This window comes from Lepidochelys kempii, chromosome 22 (genome assembly GCF_965140265.1).
Source record: "Lepidochelys kempii isolate rLepKem1 chromosome 22, rLepKem1.hap2, whole genome shotgun sequence".
NCBI lineage: Eukaryota > Metazoa > Chordata > Testudines > Cheloniidae > Lepidochelys > Lepidochelys kempii.
This window is the reverse complement of record NC_133277.1, coordinates 7,442,217-7,464,961: the sequence shown is the minus strand read 5'-3', so window position 1 is coordinate 7,464,961 and position 22,745 is coordinate 7,442,217. Positions and strand designations below refer to the sequence as shown.

General features: G+C 47.7%; 1 protein-coding gene across 1 annotated transcript in view; it reads left to right on the top strand.

The window, feature by feature from the left end:
- ADAMTS8 (ADAM metallopeptidase with thrombospondin type 1 motif 8) overlaps window positions 1-18,125 on the top strand; it is a 31,524-nt gene extending 13,399 nt beyond the window's left edge. Inside the window, exons 2-9 of the mRNA XM_073320617.1 lie at window positions 2,191-2,430; window positions 3,353-3,485; window positions 4,300-4,467; window positions 5,161-5,459; window positions 7,681-7,864; window positions 8,428-8,600; window positions 8,712-8,887; window positions 11,730-18,125. Of these exons, the coding sequence (XP_073176718.1) occupies window positions 2,191-2,430; window positions 3,353-3,485; window positions 4,300-4,467; window positions 5,161-5,459; window positions 7,681-7,864; window positions 8,428-8,600; window positions 8,712-8,887; window positions 11,730-12,462 (2,106 nt within the window). The 3' untranslated portion in view covers window positions 12,463-18,125. The remainder of the gene's footprint in view (window positions 1-2,190; window positions 2,431-3,352; window positions 3,486-4,299; window positions 4,468-5,160; window positions 5,460-7,680; window positions 7,865-8,427; window positions 8,601-8,711; window positions 8,888-11,729) is intronic.
- Window positions 18,126-22,745: the final 4,620 nt, after the last annotated feature.

Genomic DNA, 22,745 nt, shown 5'->3' with positions numbered 1-22,745 from the left:
AAACAAATGGTGCTTCTGCTCCTCCCATGCAAATCACTGGCCCAGGAAAGGCTGTGAGCACTGCGAGCTGTTTATTCCCCACTGAGGCAAAGAACTTGGCGCGTTCCATTCTACGGGATACTGTTCACTCCAGCTACAGCTGAGATTGTTAAACTCACAGAGCCAAATTCTGGTCTCAGCTGCTGGTGTAAATCTGTAGCAGTTCTGCTAACTTCAGAGCGGCTCTGGATTGGCACAGGTGTAAGAAAGGGCAGAATTCAGTCCTTATGTCTGACTCTAATCTAATTACATAATTATGCTAAAGTCACTGAGACCGCAAAGTGTAATTTGCCTGGGATGAGAGAAGCCGCTTTCTCTTCCCCAGTTCTCATGCTGTTGTGACATGATTGCATTTTTTTCTCATGAATATGATTCCGTGAGACGGTGCCAAACAGAGGAGGAATTTCAATGCGCCGATAAGATGTTTACATCAACCTAAACATTGCTGGAGCGTTTGACGTATTCAATAACCTCTGGTTCGCTGGTTCGCCCAAGCTGAAGGAACTCCTGAGTGAATGCTTGGCAGCTTTCATAAGTGCTATAGGAACAAATCCCATTCACAAATAATAACACCGGAGCCTAACGCCCACACACGGTTTGGACTAAAGTACCGCAGCACTCAGCGCTTGCTGGAACAAACTCGCCTATTTCCTGCTGTGCTCGTACCTCCCAGGAATCTCCGAGCCAGGAACGCTGACCACCCTTCAGGAGTGGAGAATGTGTTTAAAGAGCACATATTTGAAGCTGAGTGTAAAGGCCAGCAAATACTCCACCATACCATAGAGTGAAGACTTGGGGCCAGATCCTCAGCTAGTCAAAATTAGCGTCGCTCCATTAAAGTCAACAGAATTACATTGATTTTTACCTCTGCTCTCCCCTCCCCCATGTTCGTACTGCAATCATACATCCAATAATGTAGATTTTGTATCTTTAAAATGCTTGTAAAGCATGTGTCATGCCCCCTCTAGAGGCTGGTCCACATAGAGGTTAATAACCTGCTACTGTTGCTAGCTAAGAGAGTTTTTGCTATACCTCAACTAGCAGAGGCCTGTAGTTTGGAGCTGAAGGCCCTCGGGTCAAACCCCGCTAACCACATGAACATGTGGGTGTTATATACACAGCACTGAGATGGAAAATGTCAAGTTAAAGTGGTTACATTCTGATTGGTTCCTGGCTTTAGTGGACTGGGGCTGGAAAATGAGGGCATGGCTCACGCTATTACTGAGGACACAGACACATCCCTCAGATCATTGACATCCTTCTCCTGAGCAGCTGCAGACGGCAGTGCGTTATTTGCCGTACAGAGGGTCGGCAGTGCTCCAAGCTATAACAAAAGGCAATACCGACATCGACTGAGATGCACCTAGATACACCAGGGGCGGCCAACCTGGGGCTCCAGAGCCACACGCGGCTCTTCAGAGGTTAATATGCGGCTCCCTGTCTAGGCACCGGATCCAGGGCCGGAGCTACAGGGGCCAACTTTCCAGTGTGCTGGGGGGTGCTCGCTGCTCAACCCCCGACTCTGCCACAGCCCCTGCCCCCACTCCACCCCTTCCCGCCCCCTCCCCTGAGCCTGCCATGCCCTCGCTCCTCCCCCCAGAGCCTCCTCCATGCCAAGGAACAGCTGATCAGGAGGTGCAGGGAGGGAGGGGGAGCGGCGGGGCCGCCGATGGGCGGGAAGCACTAGGAGCGGGGGCCAGGGGGGGAGCTGATGGGGGGCTGCTGACGTATTACTGTGGCTCTTTGGCAATGTACATTCATAAATTCTGGCTCCTTCTCAGGCTCAGGTTGGCCCCCCCGATCTAGGGGATCTGATTTTCCCTGGTCTTGCACCTTGGTTATAATTTAAACCAGTACAGAACAGGTGTAAGAATTTTACGCCCCCTCTGGGCTGGTGTAAACGACTGCCCAAGGCGCAGGGCAATGGAAAATGCAGCCCATGGAGCGTATTAAGGATGTTTGTTAGGTGCCCACTTTAGACGCCGTAGAAGTTGTCAGGAAGGTTGTATTGCTTCATCCCTAGTGCCCGGGACTTAACAGAACCCTAACTAGCGGCCCCTGCGAAGGAACAGAAAGTGGCAGGCTTCACGCTGTATACTTTGGACCCAAGGGTTTAACCCTCTGGTTGCCCGCCTGCCTTTCTCCTTTCAGAACCACATTCTGACCCTGATGTCAGTGGCCGCTCGGATCTACCAGCACCCTACCCTGAAGAACTCCGTCAGTTTGGTGGTGGTGAAGGTGCTGGTTGTGGAGGATGAGAAGGCCGGGCCGGAAGTGTCCGATAATGGAGGGCTCACGCTGCGCAACTTTTGCAACTGGCAACAGAGCTTCAACCCCGCGAGTGACCGTCACCCAGAGCACTACGACACTGCCGTCCTGCTGACTAGACAGGTCTGTAGTCTCAGCCGCTGACAGACCAGAATCCATATGGGATTTACCTTGGCCATGGCCTGGAGCATAGAGGGAGATAAGGAGGGGGCAGAACTATACCCCTCCAGTACAATATTCTAACAGTGCTAGGTGCTGTACATACACCTACTAAGAGATGGTCCCTTCTCCAAGGCTCTTACATTCTATTTAGAGTGTAGACTGTTATTCCCACGTCCGTGGTGGGGAACTGAGACCCGGAGAGATGACATGACTTTGTCCAAGGTAACACAGGGACCCTGAGGCAGAGCTGGGAGTTTAAGCTAGATCTCCTGATTCCCGCTCCAGTGCTTACTCATAAAGCCGTCCTTCCTCTCCATTAAATATTTTCTTTCTGGTCCATCATCAAGTGCCCAGCAAAGGCATCAGAACTTCAGAGAAAAGGAAGAGATGAAAACTCCTTGGAAACTCACTGACCTACAGATCCCATAACAGTGAATTTTAGAAAACCAGCTGCTCGAGGAATCTCACTTAGTAGTCAGTTAATAGGCCACATCTTGTCTTACTTATTTTCATATCACAGAACCATGGGATTTATAGACAGCAACGATCTAGGAGTTCATTTTATCTATGCCTCAAGCATGAGAGAGCTTGGTAGATCTGAGTCTAACGTGCAGTACCATCTCCTGGCACAAACATACAGACATAGACAGTTCTTTCAGCAATCTATGTAGCAAGACACAGGTTAACATACAAGGAAAAGCTAGAAGTGGGAATAGACCCCAGGGCTCCTGCAGTCCCAGGGAGTGGCATGTTAACGGAACAATCGATAGATCCCTGGTTAGCCATATTCCTACAAATCTATACAGGCCATGAGTCCATAGAATCAGATGGGGACCCATGCTTTCTCTAACTATATTTCCCCTGGTTCCGTTTTCAAACACAGGACTTCTGTGGGCACCAGAGCTGCGACACCCTGGGAGTGGCAGACATTGGCACCATGTGTGACCCGAACAAAAGCTGCTCTGTGATTGAAGATGAGGGTCTCCAGGCTGCCTACACCCTGGCTCATGAACTAGGTAACTCCTTTTGTATGGCACGCACTTGAGGAACAGCCAGCCGGGCCACTGCAGCAGAATCCATGGCAGGGTCTTTATAGCTCCAGCTTCTCGGCTCTGAAGTCTCTCTCAAGTCAGGGGGGCTGGGAGGGGGCAGTTTAAACTGGAGTGCCGGATCCTCAACTGGTGTACACCATTGTAAACTGGCGTAGCTCCGTTGACTTCAATTATTATTATTTATTATTATTTTATTATAAATGATGTTTATTATATTAGTGTCTAAGGGCCAATCAAGATCAGGGCCCAACTGTGACAGGTACTGCTCAGTGCTCAGAGTGTAGACAGTCCCTGTCCCAAAGAGTTTATGAGCTCAATAAACCAGGCAGACCCAGGGTGGGGGCAGAGGTAATACACCCAAACAGAGCAAACAAGATGATGGCACCAAACGTCTTTTTTTTTTTTTTCCCTGCAGTCAAGCTATGCCACTTTACCCTAGCTGAGGATCTGGCCCAAGCACTCCAAACCCTTTTCTTTTTATTCACTGTGGTCCTTTGCTCTTGTATTGAACATTCCCTTTTTATGGTGGCACCTGCTTTTGCCTGCACCTGGCTGACGCCTGTCCTAGGAGAGGTGCTCCCCTTGGGCCCTCTGTGTGTGGGACTCTCCTGGAAGCAGATGGGGATTCCCCGTTCAAACCCACGACAAGGCTGTCAGCCTGAGAAGGGCGGGAAGTGTCAGAGGCCAGTCGGGATGTACTCAGAGAGGATGTAGGCTAGTGAGGATGGGAGGAGGGAGGAAGATGGCTTGCTAACATTCAGGTGCTCTCCTCTTCCAGGACACGTGCTCAGCATGCCCCATGACGACTCCAAGACCTGTGAGAGGCTCTTTGGGCCCCTGGGAAAACACCACATGATGGCGCCTCTCTTTGTCCACTTGAACAAGACCCTGCCCTGGTCCCCCTGCAGCGCCATGTACCTCACAGAGTTTCTTGACGGGGGACATGGTAGGAATCAATTCAGTACCCACTGGATGGCTGGGGTTATTCCAGACCACGGGGACCCAGGCCAGCACAGGTCCTCCAGGGCCAGATTTTCAAACATATTTAGGCCCCTAAGCTGCTGTGGCACTTTTGAAAATCCCATTCGAGCCCATCTGCATCCTTTGGTGCCTATATGCCATTGACAATATGGCCCTATTGATATCCCTGGCTCCTGTTCAGCTGGGTGCACAGACTTCATCTCTAACGGCTCCTAGGCCAGTCCAAGCACCGCGGCAGGTTGGAACACGCAAGCTGTGAAAGGCAGGCAGTGGGCCCTGGCTGACATCTTAGCCAGGCAAAGCCTGAATAGGTCAGAGGCCCCCAAGGTCCCATATCAGTCTTTTACCCACCTGCTTGGCTTATAAGCTCTCCGTCACAGACACCGTGCACTGGGGCGTCCCAGTTATGCTCGGGAAGCAGTGGTGTTGGGGCAGCTTCATGCAGACAATGGCAGCTGAGGAATTGCTTCACTGGGGGATACTGCCGGCTTAGACGTGACGCCCACTGATCAGGGACAGCATAGAGATAATAAAGTCATCCCTGCTGGACAGCAAAAGAGAATGGAGCTGGCCCCTAGGAGCCCAGGACTATGCCTTAGCTGAATGGTAAACTCCTTCATTTCCAGCCTCACTCTGCTTTGCCCTGTTTGCTGACTAGGTGACTGTCTGCTTGATGCTCCAGCCGAACCCATCGCCCTCCCCACAGACCTTCCAGGCCAGCTCTCCATGTACGACCTGGACCGCCAGTGCCAGCAGATCTTTGGCAAGGAGTTCCGGCACTGCCCAAACACCACGGACGAGGACATCTGTGCACAGCTGTGGTGTAGAATGGACACCAGGGAGCCCCTATGTCACACCAAAAATGGCAGCTTGCCATGGGCAGACGGTACGCCCTGTGGAGTGGGCAGGCTGTGCTGGGATGGCAGCTGCGTGGCACAAGATGCGAGGAAGCCCCAGGTAACAGAATGGCTGATGGGAAAGAGATGATCTGTCTCTACCTGGGTAAAAGAACTATTCACCACGAATGAGGCTGAAGAGCCGGGCCCTCTGGCATCTGCCCATGATCTTCCTCTCCACAATCATCTTTAAAAAGCAGCTGAGCTTTAGGCATTGCCCAGCCTTGAAGGCCATATTATCATTCTTATGTGTATTGTGGTAGCACTAGGAGCCCAAGTCATGGCCCATGAGCCCACGGTGCTAGGTGCTGTATAACACAGAACAAAAAGAGAGCATCTGCCACAAACAGTTTGTTATCTAAGTAGAGTTAATACTTAGCACTTGCATACATGATTGCTCCCAAGATCCAGGGAAGTCTTGTTAACCCGAGGTGGGGAACCTAAGGCAATGAGCCGACGTGACTTGCCCAAGGCCACATGGCAACTCACTAGCAGAGATGGGATTAAAACCTTGAAGTCTTGACTCCCAGCCTTGTGCTCAGACTGCTAGACCCTACTTCCTCATTGCCTACATCCAAGGAGGGTGAACTCAAACACAAAACAATTTCTGCCCGGTTCTCAAGGAAGAGACAAGATGAGCAAATATTCTGGGTGTGAGTGTTAACTGCTGATAGTGTCGATGGCCCTGATCCTGTAATCCAGTCTGTTAATGTGGATCCCTGTGGATCAGGTTTATGCCAATTAGAATTGAGCTCCTAGACATCTGGTAATTTATAAATGAAGCACCTCATGTTACAAAATTGGGGGGAGAGGGAGGCGGTTCCCTTATCCTAGTCCGTCCTAACCTGTATCCAGGAAGGGCTCATATCTTTTGATTTACCTGGTTTTCTTGTGAATATCTCCTCTGATGGCATGTTACACTGAGGGATTTTTTATTTCAGCCTGTGCTGGGTAAGGCCAGCTCATAGATTAACTCTGCAGTGAATTGCATTATGGTTTGCGCTGGTCTGAACTCGACAGAGCAGATTGTCCTTGTGCCATTGAGTCATTTTCTTTCCCCGCTGGGAACGTACACAGAGATCAGCTACGTCTGAATCAGGCCCCAGGTGCAGCAAAGTATTTAAACACGCGCTTAACTGTAAGCACTTGAATAGGTTCATTAAAGTTGATGGTGCTTAAAGATAAGCAGGTGCATAAGTGCTTTGATAGATCAGGGCCCCCGTCAGCACTGTTAGGCAGCAACATATGGGGTCATTTCACTGGTGCTGTAGTCCTTTATTTGCCCTCCATATTTACATGACAGGATCAATGTCAGGATAAAAATCACAAGGCTGAGTCATAATTCACAACCGCTTTCCTCTGGTGTGATTCCTCTGGCCTTCATGACCTTGCTACTGAGTACAGAGGCTAAGAACTGAGGAGAGAACACCTCTCCTGGTGTGCCAAAGTATCGGCTCTTTACTCCTTTAACTGAGTTTCCTGTCCTTTGTGGGCTCCTGCTGCAATCATAATGATCTTTTAATGTACAAACAATCATATTTGTGTTCCCCCCTACCCCGCCCCCCTTGCTGCTCGCTGTTTGCTTTCTGCACGTCACTCAGCTGGCACGAGGGACGTGGACTGCTCCGTTTCGCTTGGGCACCACAGGCTTGTTCCCTGTCTGGGTCTCCCGTGATGCTGCAAGGTTTGGGTTGCAAATGTCACAGGGGATGTTTAAACCTCAGCCAGAGCATGTGGCTTGGCTGCATTTTTTTAAAAAATATTTTGACCTCCATCGGGTTTTGTAGAACACCTTTTTGTCATATTTATCTATTTAGAAATGAACGCTGCCAGCGACCCCGGGCTACAGCAACACACCGCCTGACAGACAAACACACTGTAACATAACTTCTAGGCTCATTAACAGCCTGCCACCATAAGCAGCCACGTCCCTTAGGCACTTAGGCTTGCCTGTATAGGCTGAGATTGTCCATCTTTGGTACTCAGAACCCTTTTGAACATCCCACAAATGGCCTCTCTAGTGAGTAGTGCATTGGACTGGGACTCAGGAGACCTGGCTTCTATTCCTGGCTTGGCCACTGGCCTAATGCTTGGGCAAGTCACTTCCCTCCCCGTGCCTTGGTTTCCCCATGTGTATAATGGAGATGATACTGATTTGCTTTGTAAAGCACTTTGAGATCTACTGCTGAAAAGCGCTAGATAAGAGCAAAAGATTATTACTGATTTATTTCATTGCCGTAACAAGGGCCTTCTGTAACAGAATCCTTTGCAATGTCTTGCAGCCCGTGGTGGATGGGAACTGGGGCCCCTGGAGCCCGTGGGGAGCCTGTTCCAGGACGTGCGGAGGAGGAGTGCACTTCTCGTACCGGGACTGCAATGATCCTGCACCTCAGAACGGTGGAAAATACTGCGAGGGTCAGAGAGCCAAATATCAGTCATGCCGCACAGAGGAATGCCCGCTGGATGGTAATCCGCTGTTTGCAAGTCACACTACCCTCCACACAATATCCCTGGCTCCGTCTGCAGACGCTCCAGAGAGAACGGCCGGATTTCCCAGTGCAGGAGTGAAAGGAGCCATTGTACAGCTATTGATATAATTTAGGAGGCATTATGGATGGCAGCAGCCTGTCTGCTGAGATCTGACTGCCAGGCACTGCATAGCGTAATGTTAGGGAGACAGGGAGGGCTCTGTCTGCCACTGAGACAATCAGAGTATCCCTCACCCAGCTTCTGGAGGCAGCTCACGGCCTCCCATCCCACACTTACCATCAGGCTTATTCATCAAAACCACCCCTTCCCCAGTCACCACTTCCCCAAGAGCCATTGGCAGGTTAACTGGCCAGTCTTCTGGTAGGGGTATCCACCCAGCTCCCAGCTCCCACAGGGTCTACTGGTGAGACTTGCAGTGTGTATGCACAGATAAGCAGCAAGCATAGCTCACTGACTGGATGGATGCCATTTGTAAGACTTCAGGCAAGTGATTCATTGCCCTTAGGTTGCTGTCGGGTCACATTTCCCCTTCCTTTCAGGGAAGAGCTTTAGAGAGCAGCAGTGCGAAAAGTACAACAGCTACAACTTCACAGATCTGGATGGGAATCTGCTGGAGTGGCTCCCCAAGTATTCAGGGGTGTCCCCCCGGGACCGTTGCAAGCTCTTTTGCCGAGCCAGAGGGAGGAGCGAATTCAAAGTATTTGAGGCCAAAGTAAGACACTTGCCTTTAATTATTATTGTCCTTGCCTGGAATATAATTGAATGAAAGGCCCCAGCTGGGGTCATGGAACTGTCTCATTATTGTCTGCTTCTTATGGCCCAGGTGATCGATGGGACATTGTGTGGGCCAGAGACCCTCTCCATCTGTGTCCACGGGCAGTGCATCAAAGCTGGCTGTGACCACGTGGTTGGCTCCTCCAAGAAGCTCGACAAGTGTGGGGTGTGCGGTGGCAATGGGTCAACATGCAGGAAAATATCTGGCTCACTCAACAGATCCAAGTAAGTCCTGGGAAGGTTGAAGCCTGGTATTCCAGGCTGTGTTGGAAGGACATGATCGTAGCGTAAAGGTGCACCAAGTGAGAGAGGGTTGTCTCTCCTGGGGATGTTTTTGGAGCAGCAGCTTTCACCTCATAATGGTCCTGATACTCACTCAGCCCCTGGCAGGATCAAACCCCCGAACAACCTGCAAACTCTGGACGGATGCTCTCAGAGGTCCTGATTTTCCATCGTTCCAGCTAATGGGAGCTTTGCAGGATCAAGCCCAGTGAGAAAAGGGGTTTAATCATAAAACATAGTCACTGTTTCCAAGGCTCTTTCCCAAGGGGCCAAACACTAGACTTCAGTGGAGCTCCACTGATCTACAGTAGCTCAGGATCCAGCCTCTGAACCGATTCTTCACTCAGTTACACCTCTGCAACCTCACTGACATTAATACATTCACACAGGGTGTAGCCGAGCAAAGAATACCCCCACACATTACTAAAAGCATATCTCCTTACACAGACGACCAGCAGCATGTCAGATGTTGACAATTATTTCAGATTTAATCACCTAGGTTACTCTTCCCCATTTGTTTTAATTTTTACTCTTGAAACAGCTTGGATAGTGAACCCAGACCCGGTCAGACTAACATTTTGTCCCTTGTCCGTTACACTTTCTGATTCTTATGTGCTATCTAAGTGCTGCAATGTTGTGGATGCCAAAATTGCTGGAAAAACTTTAAATATATATTTTTAAAAATACCTCTTAACATTAACTTTTAAAGGTATCATGATATTATTAAGGTTGCAAAAACAATTCTCTCTCTCTCTCTCTCTCTCTCTCTCTCACACACACACACACACACACACACACACACACAAGTTTAGACTCTAAACTACTTGTCAGTCAGGCAGATTCTGATCTACTTTGCACCAGTATAAATCAGGCATAACTCTGTTGGTTTCCATAATGTTAACCTGGATTTACACTAGTGTAAATGAGCTCCGAATCCAGTCAAGTGACCCTGTTCTGTTCGTTATCTCTGCCTCAAACTCCATGAAACTTCTGCAAAGTTTATTCCTTATGTAACCCAATCAGTGCCTGTTGCTTTCAACATTATCTGGTGCCACTGGCATGGGCTTGGTGCTCTACCAAGCACACAAAGTCAGTCCCTGCCCTGAGCGGAGAGGTTGAATTTCACCTGCGTGCAGTGGGCCAGCACAAGACCTATGCAATGCTTGCATGGCTCAATGATCTCATGCTGGCCTGACACGCTGGTGAGTTTTGTTGTCTGGGCCAGAGCTTAAAGAGGGTATAAATCAGTGTATTGCCACTAACATCAATAGAACTGTGGCAACTGACACCATCCGAAGAGCTGGCCCTGTGTGCTTAAAGGTTAAACTTCAAGCAGAATAATGCTAGCCAACAGAGCCCAATATAAAAGGCTTCTTGGAAAGAGAGTAACAAAGGGCTGAGATATCAAATTCCATGTGGCGAGATTACTCCCAAAGTCCAATTAGATTTCCTAAATGGTTTCCTTCCAGGGAACACAATGAATGGAACTTCCATTTGCCAATGAATTGTTTGTGGTTGACTAAAGAGAGATTAACGTGGTAATGACAGCCAAAAGGATTTAATCTACAAGAGATCCTATTAAGATCAGGGTTAAGGATGCCAGCGCGACGGAGAGCAGAATTCGACCCTAAGGCTTTGTTCCAAAATACTCTACGCATAATTGCAAGCCACAACGCAAGCCCTTGAAATGCCATGTGTGAATATTCCTGTCGGTTACAGGTGCTGACTTGTGCCAAGTGCTGGATTCTAGTGTGTTGCCTCATACCTGTCACAGATGATCATTATTGTTTGCTGAGCACAGACAATGTACAAGGCACAATGACAGAGTGTCCCTGACTTAAAGGCCTTTTAGTCCATAGCCATGACTCAGTGCTCACACTGCAGTCCCTAGGCCCCTGCATACTCCAGGATTCGACAGCAACACAATTTGCCCTGGAATCCAGCCCAGCGGCAAAACTGCACTCCAGAATCTTATTTCCTTTTTTTTAAAACCCAGTTGCTGTCTCTGATGGTTGCAAAGAAAACCGGATAGTTCAGTGGTTTGAGCATCGGTCTGCTAAACCCAGGCTTGTGAATTCAATTCTTGAGGGGGCCATTTAGGGATCTGGGGCAAAAATTGGGGATTGGTCCTGCTTTGAGTAGGGGGTTGGACTAGATGACCTCCTAAGGTCCCTTCCAACCCTGATATTCTATGAACCAAGTGCAACCAATGCAGAGATACATGCCTGAATCTGCAGACGGCCTGGAAAAATAGCTCAGACAGGTGTGAACTGCCCTCCTCATCTCACAGGAGATGTTAACTCTGAAACCTAAAGAGGACAATATAAATATCAGTAACTGCTGATTGTTTTAGCAGAAACATCCAGCCAGTGTTCTTATCCTCCAGCTCCAAACTGTCACTGATCCCTCCCCAGGTATCAAAATCCCCAGCTGCCTCATACCCAGCTGTCAAAACTCTCCTCTGTGTCCGTGATGAGGTCCCAATACGGATCTGAGCTTTCAGTACAAAACTCTGCAGCCCCATTGCAATGTAAAAATTTAGGGGCAGTGTCAAATAAAGGAAATTTCATATCAAAATAAATAATTGATTGCACGGCCCATTTTCACATTTTGTTCAGAAAAACCCTCCTGTTTAACTTTTTATCAGAGGCTGTCGTAGAATTTCCCGGCCACAGCACTGGAGTGCTGATTAGGTCAAGCTTGTCATGGGCAATATGCTAACCCGTCCCTGTACTAATTTGTTTGTAAGTTCAGGACGACAACCATCTCCTCTTGATTCATGCAGGTATGGATATAATGACATTGTCACGATCCCTGCTGGAGCTACCAACATTGACATCAAACAACGCAGCCACCGAGGGGTCCGACACGATGGAAACTACCTGGCTTTGAGAACCCTGGACGGCAAGTACCTCCTGAATGGAGACTTTGCCATTTCAGCCATGGAGCAAGACCTCCTGGTGAAGGGGACAATCCTGAAGTACAGCGGCTCTCTGACGACCTTGGAGCGGCTCCAGAGCTTCCAGCAGCTTCCGGAATCTCTCACCGTCCAACTGCTGACCGTCTCCAGTGAGGTCTTCCCGCCCAAGGTGAAGTACACTTTCTTCATCCCCAAGGACGTCCCCTTTAGCAAGCAGAAGGTCAAGGAGAAGAAATCCGCCAACATCATCCAGCCCATGCTGACCTCGCAGTGGGTTATGGGAGACTGGTCCGTGTGCTCCAAAACCTGCGGCTCTGGCTGGCAGAGGCGAACGGTGGAATGCCGGGATGTGGAGGGCCAGGCCTCTGCCACCTGCGACAAGGCTCTGAAGCCTGAGGACATCAAGCCCTGCGGCGACCTCCCGTGCCCCATCTGGCGCGTCGGCCCCTGGTCGCCGTGCTCCCGAACTTGCGGCGAGGGAGTGCGGACACGGAGCGCCACCTGCATTGACTATGAAGGAAAGATTGTAGCCCCTGAGAAATGCAGCTCGCCCCCACCCCAGACGGCGACGGCTGCCTGTGTACTGCAAGAATGCTGAGCCCGGGCAGGCCTAGTGCATCGGAGACGCATAACGTAGCCACCTATTAACCAGACCAGACCTGGCTTGGCAAGTCAAGCAGGGACGTAGGTTTAAAAGTGAACGTGCACTAATTGACCTGAGCAGGCCCCCGGGGGGCAGACCTGCTTGGAAGACTCTTTTCTGGTTTCATCCCCTGCCAATAGACATCTACCTCAAGGGGAGGGGGGGAGGAAATAGCCCGGGGGAAGGGAGGAGTCATGTGATTTATTTTTACCGGTCAATGGCAGATGAATTTTAATTTAAGGAGAGAGTCATATTCTAGGCTATTTCCCAAAAGAACGACCTGAGTTTCAGCCATGCCCACCCACTCTCCATTATTTACCATATGTGGCCTGAGAGACTCATCTGCAGGGAGGCTGAGGGGTAGGATAGCTGCACCACCTGGCTTGAAGGGATTTCCATTACATTCAGGGTTCACAATTTGGTTCAATGGCTCTCAGCACCCCCACTATACAAATTGTTCCAGCACCCCTGAGTTTAACAAAGATTTTTTTTAAAAAAAAACCTGTGTGGGACAAAGGGCCTGATCCTGCCACCATTACTCAGGTACAATTCCCATGTTCTTCGGTGAAGACTGTGAGAGCAGAAGCCTAAAACGTGACCTTCTACTAATTTGGTAAATTCCAGTAGTGGTGTTCGGACCCAGGGCTTTGGTTCAGCCCATTTGAAGCTGGGCCCCTTTGCAAAACTTCTGCTGTGGATTGTGGCTCCGATTTCGGTCCCCTTTATCCCAACGTTTGGGGGTGTTTGGATCCAGGGGGCTTGTTCAGGGCCATCTCTTTTCTTAGATGGTTATATATGGCTGTCCACCATCTGGACAGATGGAAGGAGAGGGGACAAAGTCGGTCCATCAGTGGTGCACACTGCAGTGGAAGCCCTGTGAAAAGTCAACCTGCAAAGTCAAATCCAGCATTGCACATGCCCATCTGAATCTTTCCGACTTGTCTCTCTCAGTTAGCCTGCACAGACAACCAATGAACTGTTGCAAGAGGCATAGCATTGTGAGCAGGGGACTGAACTCCAGCTCCTCCTGAGCCTAAAGGACACTAATTCCTTTATGCAGCCTTAGGTGAGTCACTTAACCTCAATTTCCTCAGCTGTAAAATGGGGTTATTGGCACTACCCTGATTAACAAGATGTCATGAGGATTAGCTGATGTTTGTACAGTGCTTTGAAGAGTGAAATATTTATTGCATGATATAAGCTAGATGCTGCATCTCAACTATGCCTTGCCTCCTGACCAGGAGGGTGTGAGCTAGTGTTTCCTTGCGCATAGAAACCCTCCCTGGTTTACAGTCAATTCTCCCACTACTTTGCCCTGGTGTTGTTCTCCATCTGACCAGTCCTGACTAGAACATCTAAAACAGCTTCTCCCAAGGCTGGAGTCTTTTCTTTTTTTTCCCCAGCAGGGATTGCTGCCAGAGCTAAGTAATGTAGCCAGCTCTTCTCTCTCTGACCCAGATGTTGTCTGTCCCTAGTGCAGACATCTGGCCAGTCTCTGAACTTTCACCTTTCGAAGCAAGCGCCCTGTGCTACGCATCCGGTGAGACTGATCAGAGCTATTAGCAGCCTCTGGCTTTAGGGAAAATGTGCAAATTTACTTTTCATCAAAGTTTCTCAATAGGGGATCCTCATATTACCCAGAAGTTCCCTTTTCTTATGCCCCTACCCTGGGGACTCTTGAGCATCTTTCTCTCTTTTGATGCTCTCTCTCTGTCTCGCATGTGTACGGCTTCCATTTAATTGTTGGAAACAAACCACAGAGAACTAAAAAGGTCTCCATTTGTCTGTCTCTCTCTCTCTCTCTCTCTCTCTCTCTCTCTGCCTGTCTCATGTGTGTCCTTTTCTAATTAGGGCTGGGTGACCCTCCTGGAGGATAAGATTCTGTGATCATTGAAAACTATTCGGTGGAGGGGAAGGGTTCTCAAATCTATTGACCCTATTTTCCCTGTATTTTAATTCTAGGTTTTGCTAGCTCAAGCAAAGTCCGTACTATAGGGAGGGACATGCCAGCATTTCCCCATCAGAATAGTGGTGAGAGCAGATTACTAGGAGGCAGGATTCCCCGGTTCTGTTCCTGGCTTTGCAGCTGCTTTCTGACCTTGGGGAAATCGCGTCTGTTCTCTGTACCTGTGACTATGTCTACACAGTGACACCGAGCCTAGGTCGATTGACTCAGCCTCACAGGGATTGGCTGTGGGGCTGCAAATAGCAACGTAGAGATTTGGGCTCGGGCTGGAGCCCAGGCTCTAAGATCCACCCCCATTGCAGGGTCCCTGAGCCTGGGCTCCACCCTGAGCCTGAATGTCTACGCTGCAATTTTTAGCCCTGCGAGCCCAAGTGAGCTGACACAGGCTAGCTGCAGCCATGCTGTAGGTCTTCTATCTGTATAGGAGCAGCCTGGCCGAAGTCAGCTCCTTAAAGGTCAGCAAAGTATTGTTACAGAATGGGAGTGTTTGATGAGGCCCGACGGAAGCTATTTCAACCACAGATGTCAGCACTGAGGGCGCACTGTGTGGTGGGCGGCTGCAAGCCCTTGTAAGAGCCATTCGTTTATTTATTTATTTTTCGCTGTTGTTATTATTCCAAAAATTGACTCCTGCATCTTTGACTTGCTGCTCCTCCTGGGGCTGGCACTGCATGCAGAATGTGCTCTGGCAACCTCATTATGGGGGGTGCCCCAAGACAACATCCACAGTGGGGTCCCTCTTTTTTTTCCTGCAGTCGGTGACCTTTCAAACTAAAGCTGCTACGTGCAGTGTGCTAGGGGGCTCCCCGACCTTTACCCACTCCCTGAGTAGACCAGTGTTAACATTCTGCTAGCTTGGCCCACGTGAAAGGGCCCCATTAAACAGCCACGCCAAGGAAAAAGGTAAGGGGATTGACCCTTCCACCTTCGAATGGAGTTGGGATAGTGAAAGAGAAGTCAGTTTTGTTAATCTTGAACAAAGAAAAGTCTGGCTGCTGGGTGCACTGTATTTAATATAAGGGGCAGCAGGAATAGGAGAAGTGCGAAAACAAACATGTTGGTTCTTCAATTAAACTCTAGTCCTTTCTTTCAGGAAATCTAGCTAGCTCGTGCAAAGGTGTGTGGTTAAATTCTCTGGCTGCATTTGAATATTTCAACCAGTATCTCAAAATTGGGCGGAACCAAAATCCCAGATCTGAAAGCTCCTGATTTAGGGGTTCAAAATCCAGATCCAAAAGCATGGCCTATTCAACCTTGAGGTTTGGATCTAGACCCTTACAGAGAGAGGTTTGAGCTTTAAACTCTTATCAGAAGCTGGAGTAAGGAGGGTTGGTTCCTACCCACCTCTTAATAAGAACTGACCCAAACCTGGGCCCCAAACCTGAGCTGAACCCAGAGAGAACCTTAGCACCGCTGCGTCTGCATTTCTAGGTTCTGGGTGCAGATGTGCCAAAATAGCATGAGAACGGCTGTTTGGACCAGGAATCTTGCCAGAAAGCCTGTCCTCACCAGACATCTAGCTTAATTTTGAAGACCTAGAACATTCAGGCCCTGATCTTCCTCCAGCAGGATATGGATAACTTCCATTGAAGCCCAGTGAAGATATTCTTATCCTGGGGGTCGGCTGGAGGGAAGAAAAGACCCCTGCTGATCTGGTTGTTTCCTTTAATCAAACCACTGAATCTCAAGTTTGCCCTCCTCCAAATATGCTGGGAAATCTTTACAAATCCACATTGGGTTCCTTCAGGACGCAGTGGCTCACACGTTTCTCACCTTCCCTTCACTGATCTGAAAATGTGTATGTAGAACAGGTCATGAACTCAATAGCACTCTCCTCCAATATCATTTTACCGGCGTGTTACACAATATATGAAACGGACGGACCCGAGCCAGAGAGTGCACGTCGGGATCCAGACTTTGAAAACGTTCACAGCATAGGGGATCCAGAATTTCTGTTAAGCCCCTTTATGGAGCTAATGGACAGCTGCAAAGTTTGGATCCAGCGCTGAATTTCCCCAGAGTTTGAGGTTCAATTCAGGCCTCTCTAATGAACATACATGGAACGCTGCTCTAGCTCCAGGAATTTAAACCATCTCACACGCTCCAACAAATAGTTGGATGCTGAAGTCATGCTTTCTTGCTTTGGTATTTTTTTCCTTCGTGTGTGAGTGTTTAACTCAAAAGCAACTATGTGTTTTTTCTCCCAAGGTTGTAGCACCCATTTGAGATAGACTGCGATTTCTGACCTGAGATTTCCCTGAGATTGTGCCAAGAAAAACAGATGTGCTAATAATGAAGCCCACCCTGGTGTCAAACAAGCAGAGAGACCTCCTCCATCTGTTTATGTCCATGGCACAGTTCATTAGCTAGAACTCCTTGCATGTGCAAGTTCCCGGTTAGAGACAAATCCCAATCAGCGTGATATTTTTGATTAGCTCCCCAATTACTTTCTAGCTTGGCTTGTGTTCCCCTTAGTCCTAATAATGTGAAAGAGGAATCTTCGTCCCCAGTTCAACAAGGTACTGAAGAGCACATCTGGCTTTAAGCATGTGAGTAGATCTGTGGACTTCAGATGAGTTTAAAGTTAAGCATGGGTTTAAGTGATTCGCTGGATCACGAGGGGGGAATGCATCTGTGGTATAGAAAGCTCAGTTGAAAAAATACCATGGTGTTTTGCTGCATTGGTCCTTGATATGGAAGTAACATTATAGCAAGCATTTACACTGGTGCTGTTGTTTTATATTATTCAGCCCAGGCCTGTGTCTCTAAGCTTGAAGTGGGACTTCTTTACAACAGCTGCATTCCTGTTACTGAGGGTTAAGAGTTTTAACGCCAGCATGTGCGGTCCAGCCCTGACCACTGAAAAGTTGAGCTAACCTCGAGGTGACAAGGGCAGGAAACCTGCCAGTTCCTCATTCACGCCAATGTCAATCCTGTCTATTTTAAGCAGACCTTTTGAGTCTCTTGTTCTCACTCTTCCAGTTACTGTAGCTACTAGAGATTCACTCTCAGCACAAAATCTGGATCAGGATCAGAACTTCTTTGTGTGGTGTTCTGATCCCAGGCATTGGGGCCCAGGTCTGATACATACATTTCACTGGGTGATGATTGTTTTGGAATTCCTGACCTATCCTTCTCTTAGAAACCTGTAGCATTTATGGTGATGTAAGTCAAATAAGTTATATATAGGAGATATATATAGAGAGAAAGATGTATATATGTTTCCCTTCAGTGAAGGATTGTAGCAGTGTACTGAGCCTCTTCTGTAAGATATTTATTATGAATTTTTGTTTTGTACAGTAGCTGTCTGAAAAGAAGGTGTGACCATTTGTGTTTTAACATGCTGCTGCTGTCCGCCCCCATCGTACACCCGCAGTGGAGTTTTGGGGGAGGAAATCTCGCTAATCTTTCTAACTGCTTAGTTACACAACTGGTGTCTCACTACTGTTTGGTGTGCAAATCAGGACGCGATTTCCAATCAAGCTTTGTAATCATAACAAACCAATAGAAACAAACGTTCTAATTTTATTTTAACAAAGAAACATTTTCTTGTTTTATCCTGGGTTTGGTTTGGTTTTGTTAATCTTTGAAAATGGATAGTCCAGTTGTAATGCTAGCCTTTATCTCTTAATAAAGGACTTCCTGCAAGTTACCACATTGTCAGTTTTTGTTTTCCACTGGTTAGATTTGGTTTCATGAATACTTTCCTCTGTGTGTTTTATATGTCCAGGCCATGAGCCTTATTTCTGATCCTCACATTTCCTTTTTCTATGTAACTTTTCAGAAATATCTCTCTGGATTTTAAAATAATGAAATAAAACATTACGATAGGAGGCAGTCAAAATAAATCGGTGAGAAATTGAGGAGTTGTTTACATTTTACAGGTTGCTTATGCTGTGTTGTTAGGCACTGCAGAACTCTGTGACTTATTAGACCCGAGAAGAACTATGGTCTAGTCATTAAAATAGCAGGACTGCTGCGTTCTTCATTTAACTCTGCTGCCAAATGAATTACTCTGCATTTATATCAGTGTCAGAGAGAGCAGAATTTGCCCCTTATTATTATAAATGCAGCATCATCCTCTAAAAATACAGCTGCTAAAGTTTGGAACTTCTGACCTCATATTAGCTAGCAAACTTATCTGGATGTATGGACTGAGTTTAGAGGGTGTCTCACTTCATATAATATAGATGGTTTGCCTTTCTCAACGCGCATGTTAGCTGGACTTCCTCTACCTTCCCTTAAATGACTTAGGTCCTGATTCAACAAACCAGTTAAGCACATGCTTAAAGTTAAGCACGTACTTAGGTGTTGTGCTCAACCGGGGTCTTAGACTCCTACTGACTTGGCAAGGTATAACATATCCCTTTGCGTCTTATATATCCCTTCTGAATTTATCCTAGCGGCATTAAACACTAACGCCACTGACTTCAGTGGAGTTACTATGGATTTACACCGGTGTCTCTGAGCAGAAATTGACCCATTACTCTGTTTATGTTCTACTTGAGTTTGTCTGATTCCATGGTTGGTTCCCACAAGCTTTGCTTCTCTAGTCTGTGCTGTCACCAGAAGCCTTCTGCAAAAACACAGCTGGACATCATATAGAGGCTAAAGTTTATCTTCTTTGTATTACATGGTTGCTCGTCTGTTGTTCTGTTTAGACCTAGACCCCAGCCATAGGGATGGTTGACATGCCATCCATGGAAGGTAAAATAAAACCAGCACATACCATACATTTAAACCATGTTCCTTCCTGAAAACTGTTGTCACTGCAAGATTATGACTTGGCCAGTGAAATACAAAGCCTTGGGATTGAAATACCAAGGAGAATTTGAATAGAAAATTCTGGTCCCAAAGCAAAGTGAGCACCTCTGAAATGGCTTCTTTGCATCTTTCCAGTCTCTGGTTTCTTTGCCAACAAAGAGACATGTGGGATGGGATCTGGGGTGGTTGGGTCTCCCTGTGGTAGGGCCCGGGCTGCTCAGGACAATGGGGTTCAAACGTTGCTTTAAGCCATGTTTGTGCTTCCCCCTGGTGGTAATTTGCGCCTTGATTACACACTGGTCGCCCACGGCCAGAGATTGCTCTTGTGCTATTGAAGGTTTGTCATGCTATAGGGACACACTGGCCGGGCCTCCTTTCCCCCCCTAACTGGTGGCATGGCACAGATGTTACTGCAGTACATCTATACCCTAAGGAATCTCCCAGGCAAAGGGACAGACTCCTGAAGAGTCTGGTTAAGTTCCTTGGGCTGCCAGTGCGGCATAGAACAGCCAAAATGCAGCAGAGGATCACTCCTTGCCTGGCTTTGCCCTGCAGTGCAGGGATGGTGCCTCCCCACCGAGCTGGCCCTCTTGGCATACAAATGGTCTACGTTCCATGCACAAGCTCCCTCTGTCCTGCCCCCAGCTTGAACAATGGAGCTGCACCAGGAGTTGCTTGCGGGACACCGGTTCCAATGGCTTCAGGCATGTACTTGCAGCTTATCCATTTGCTTATTGTGGGAATGGTACCCTAACACGCCTCTGAGGTTTGGGAACCGTTGCTTTTACTTCCTTCCCGAAGATGGACTGGACAAATGGTGCTGACGGTGGAGGGTGTGGGTTGCTATTTTTGGTCTCAGCCCAGGAAAACCAGAAAGGGTTAATCCTCTACCATAGACAGTGCATGGTAGCCTACTCTACATGTCGCTATGTTAGTGGGCATAAAAATGCATGACACCCTATTTATAACCTTGTGTACCATTAATTTTAGACAACTTCTGTTGGCCCCCTGTACAGCTGGGTCCTACCTTTCAGCTCATTAGAAAGCCAGACTGGCTTTTCAAATCGAAACATTGTTTTGCTCTTATGGCTGGAATTTCATGAGTATCGGTCAGCTTGGTGCTGCTGCATTTCGGTGAAGCCATGGGTGATAGAATATTAATGGGTAGCTAAAAGCTACCAACTAATCAGGCCTCAGTCTCACTACAACTAGATTTAAGAGGGGGAAGGTTATAAGGAAATGCATATCACTGGAGTTTCTCTGCAGCTGTTCCCTTTCGGGAAACAGAAAGCCTAGGTGACAGTGGGCAGTGAGATGCGCTACCTTATTTTTGCCAGGGAGAGAAGATGTGTCCCAGTCCTGGATTCTCTCCATTCTAGCATGCAGAACTAGGGCTGTGACCCAGTGTCGAGGTTGCACTCCAGTTTGGGGTAATTATATTTTGTCAGCCTTCTTCCCTCACTGCAGATTTCCTTGGTTATGGCATTTCCGTCACTTCTCAGCCTAACGGGCTGCGTTGTGCCAAACAGTTGCTGCATTCCACCCCAGGAATAGCTGCACTTCAGCAGTGGGTGACGTGAGTCACGTACGTGTCTCTGTGCTGATGCAGAGCACTGTGCGGTCCTGTAGGATGAAATGTGCTACCTACTCACTTAATCCTATCAGGTCCTGAGCACTCGCCTTGAGTGCAGCATCCCTCACGATCATGCCATGAATGCACAATACATAGTAGCCATTCTCGTATAACGTGTGTGAGCTGTACTGGAGATGGGCCCAAAAATCTAAAATTCCAGCCAAAGCCAGATTCCCACCACTCACAAGGGGCTAGGGCAGTGATGCTCAGATTGCGGCTGGCTCTTTAATGTATCCCCTGCAGCTCTTTGCAGCCCATGATATTAAAACAGTGTGATTTAATTAGTAACCAATCAGGATACTTTTACTACATTATTAACCAATTAAGTTATCAACTTGCACTAAGTTATTAACTTATTTGCCATAGACTTATATATAAACTAAATATTTCCCCATCAGATTGTTTAAATATGAATAGTAAATGAAACAATGAATTCGCAATACTGGGGCTCTTTTGGGTAACATTGATCGCCAATTTGGCTTTTGAACCGCTGAGGTCTGAGTACCACTGCTCTATCATTAAGTATGCAGCCATGGATTTCGTTCTCTCTTACTATCCCCTAAATAAGTGGACTGATTTCCAAAGGTGCTGGACACTTGCACTTCCAGTGACATCAGTGTGATTTGTTGGCATTTAGAGCCTCTGAAAATCACTCCACTTTCATGTAGGTGTCTAAATAAGAATTTAGGGGCCTAACTTTGGGCACCCAGGTTTGCAAAGTTTGGCCATATAGGACCTTAGTCTGATCGCTCTTCCACCAGTGCAAATGGGAGAGTAACGCTACTGAAGCCAAAGGAAAAGTGGGGGTCAGAATAAGCATTATAAAGCCAGCCTGGGTCAGAAGGAGGTGGGTGTGACAGATTGGCCTCCCATTCTAGGATGTCACTTGATGTACTGGGATTTCAATGCGCCTGCCTGCTCCGCTAGCCTGGGCTCCCTCTCCCTGTTTTGCTGAATTAGGCTCTCCGGCCTCTGGCAGCACACACACACGGGTAGGTCCACACCAGCTGTAGAATCCCACAGAGTCTGCAAACAGCTCTCTATGAGATGACTCAGCTAGGAAATCACCCAGCACTCAAGTACAGCTCCCCTCTGGAAAGTACACGCAAAATAATATTGTCTTGCGCTGCAGAGAAATCTATACAATGTAAGCTCATAAATTCGCCCCCTCCCTCAGTGTGGAGGAAGATATGCACAACTTCTTCCCCCCTCCCCCAGTTAGCACAAACTAGATTTAATAATAAACAAAAACAAGTTTATTAACTATAAAAGGCAGATTTTAAGTGCTTATAAGGGATAGCAAACAGAACAAAGCAGATTACCAAGCAAATAAAACAAAACACAGATACTAAGCTTAAGATCTTAAAGGGACTGGTTTCAAGAAATAATTTCCCACCCTAAATGTTGTTTTAGGCAAGTTGCGGAGTTTCTGTAGCTTAGAGTTCCAGTAATTTCACTTTACAGGCTAGACTTAGTCTGACTCCTGTCTTAGTCTGGACTAGCCCGTGCTTTTCCCACCGTTCAGTTCCTTTGTCTCTTCAGGTACTTTCAGCAGTCTTTCTTCTTGGGCTGGAAGGCAATGGAGAAGAGTCCTGTTTGCCTTACTCCCCAGCCTCAAATAAGATTTACATAAGGCGGGAATCTTTTGTTTCCCAGTCTTGACCGCCTCCTCCTTTTAGTGGAAAATTACTAGAAGTCCAAGATGGTGTTTAGTACCAGGTGGCAGGACCACCTGACCTAGTAGTGTGACAGCTACATCCCAGGACATCTTTCAGAAAGGAGAGAGATTAGTATCTTCAAAGTCTTATTGTTTCTTCCTAATGGCCTATCAAGGCTGATGGCCTATTGTCTGGTGGGTGTCTCCCAAATACACAC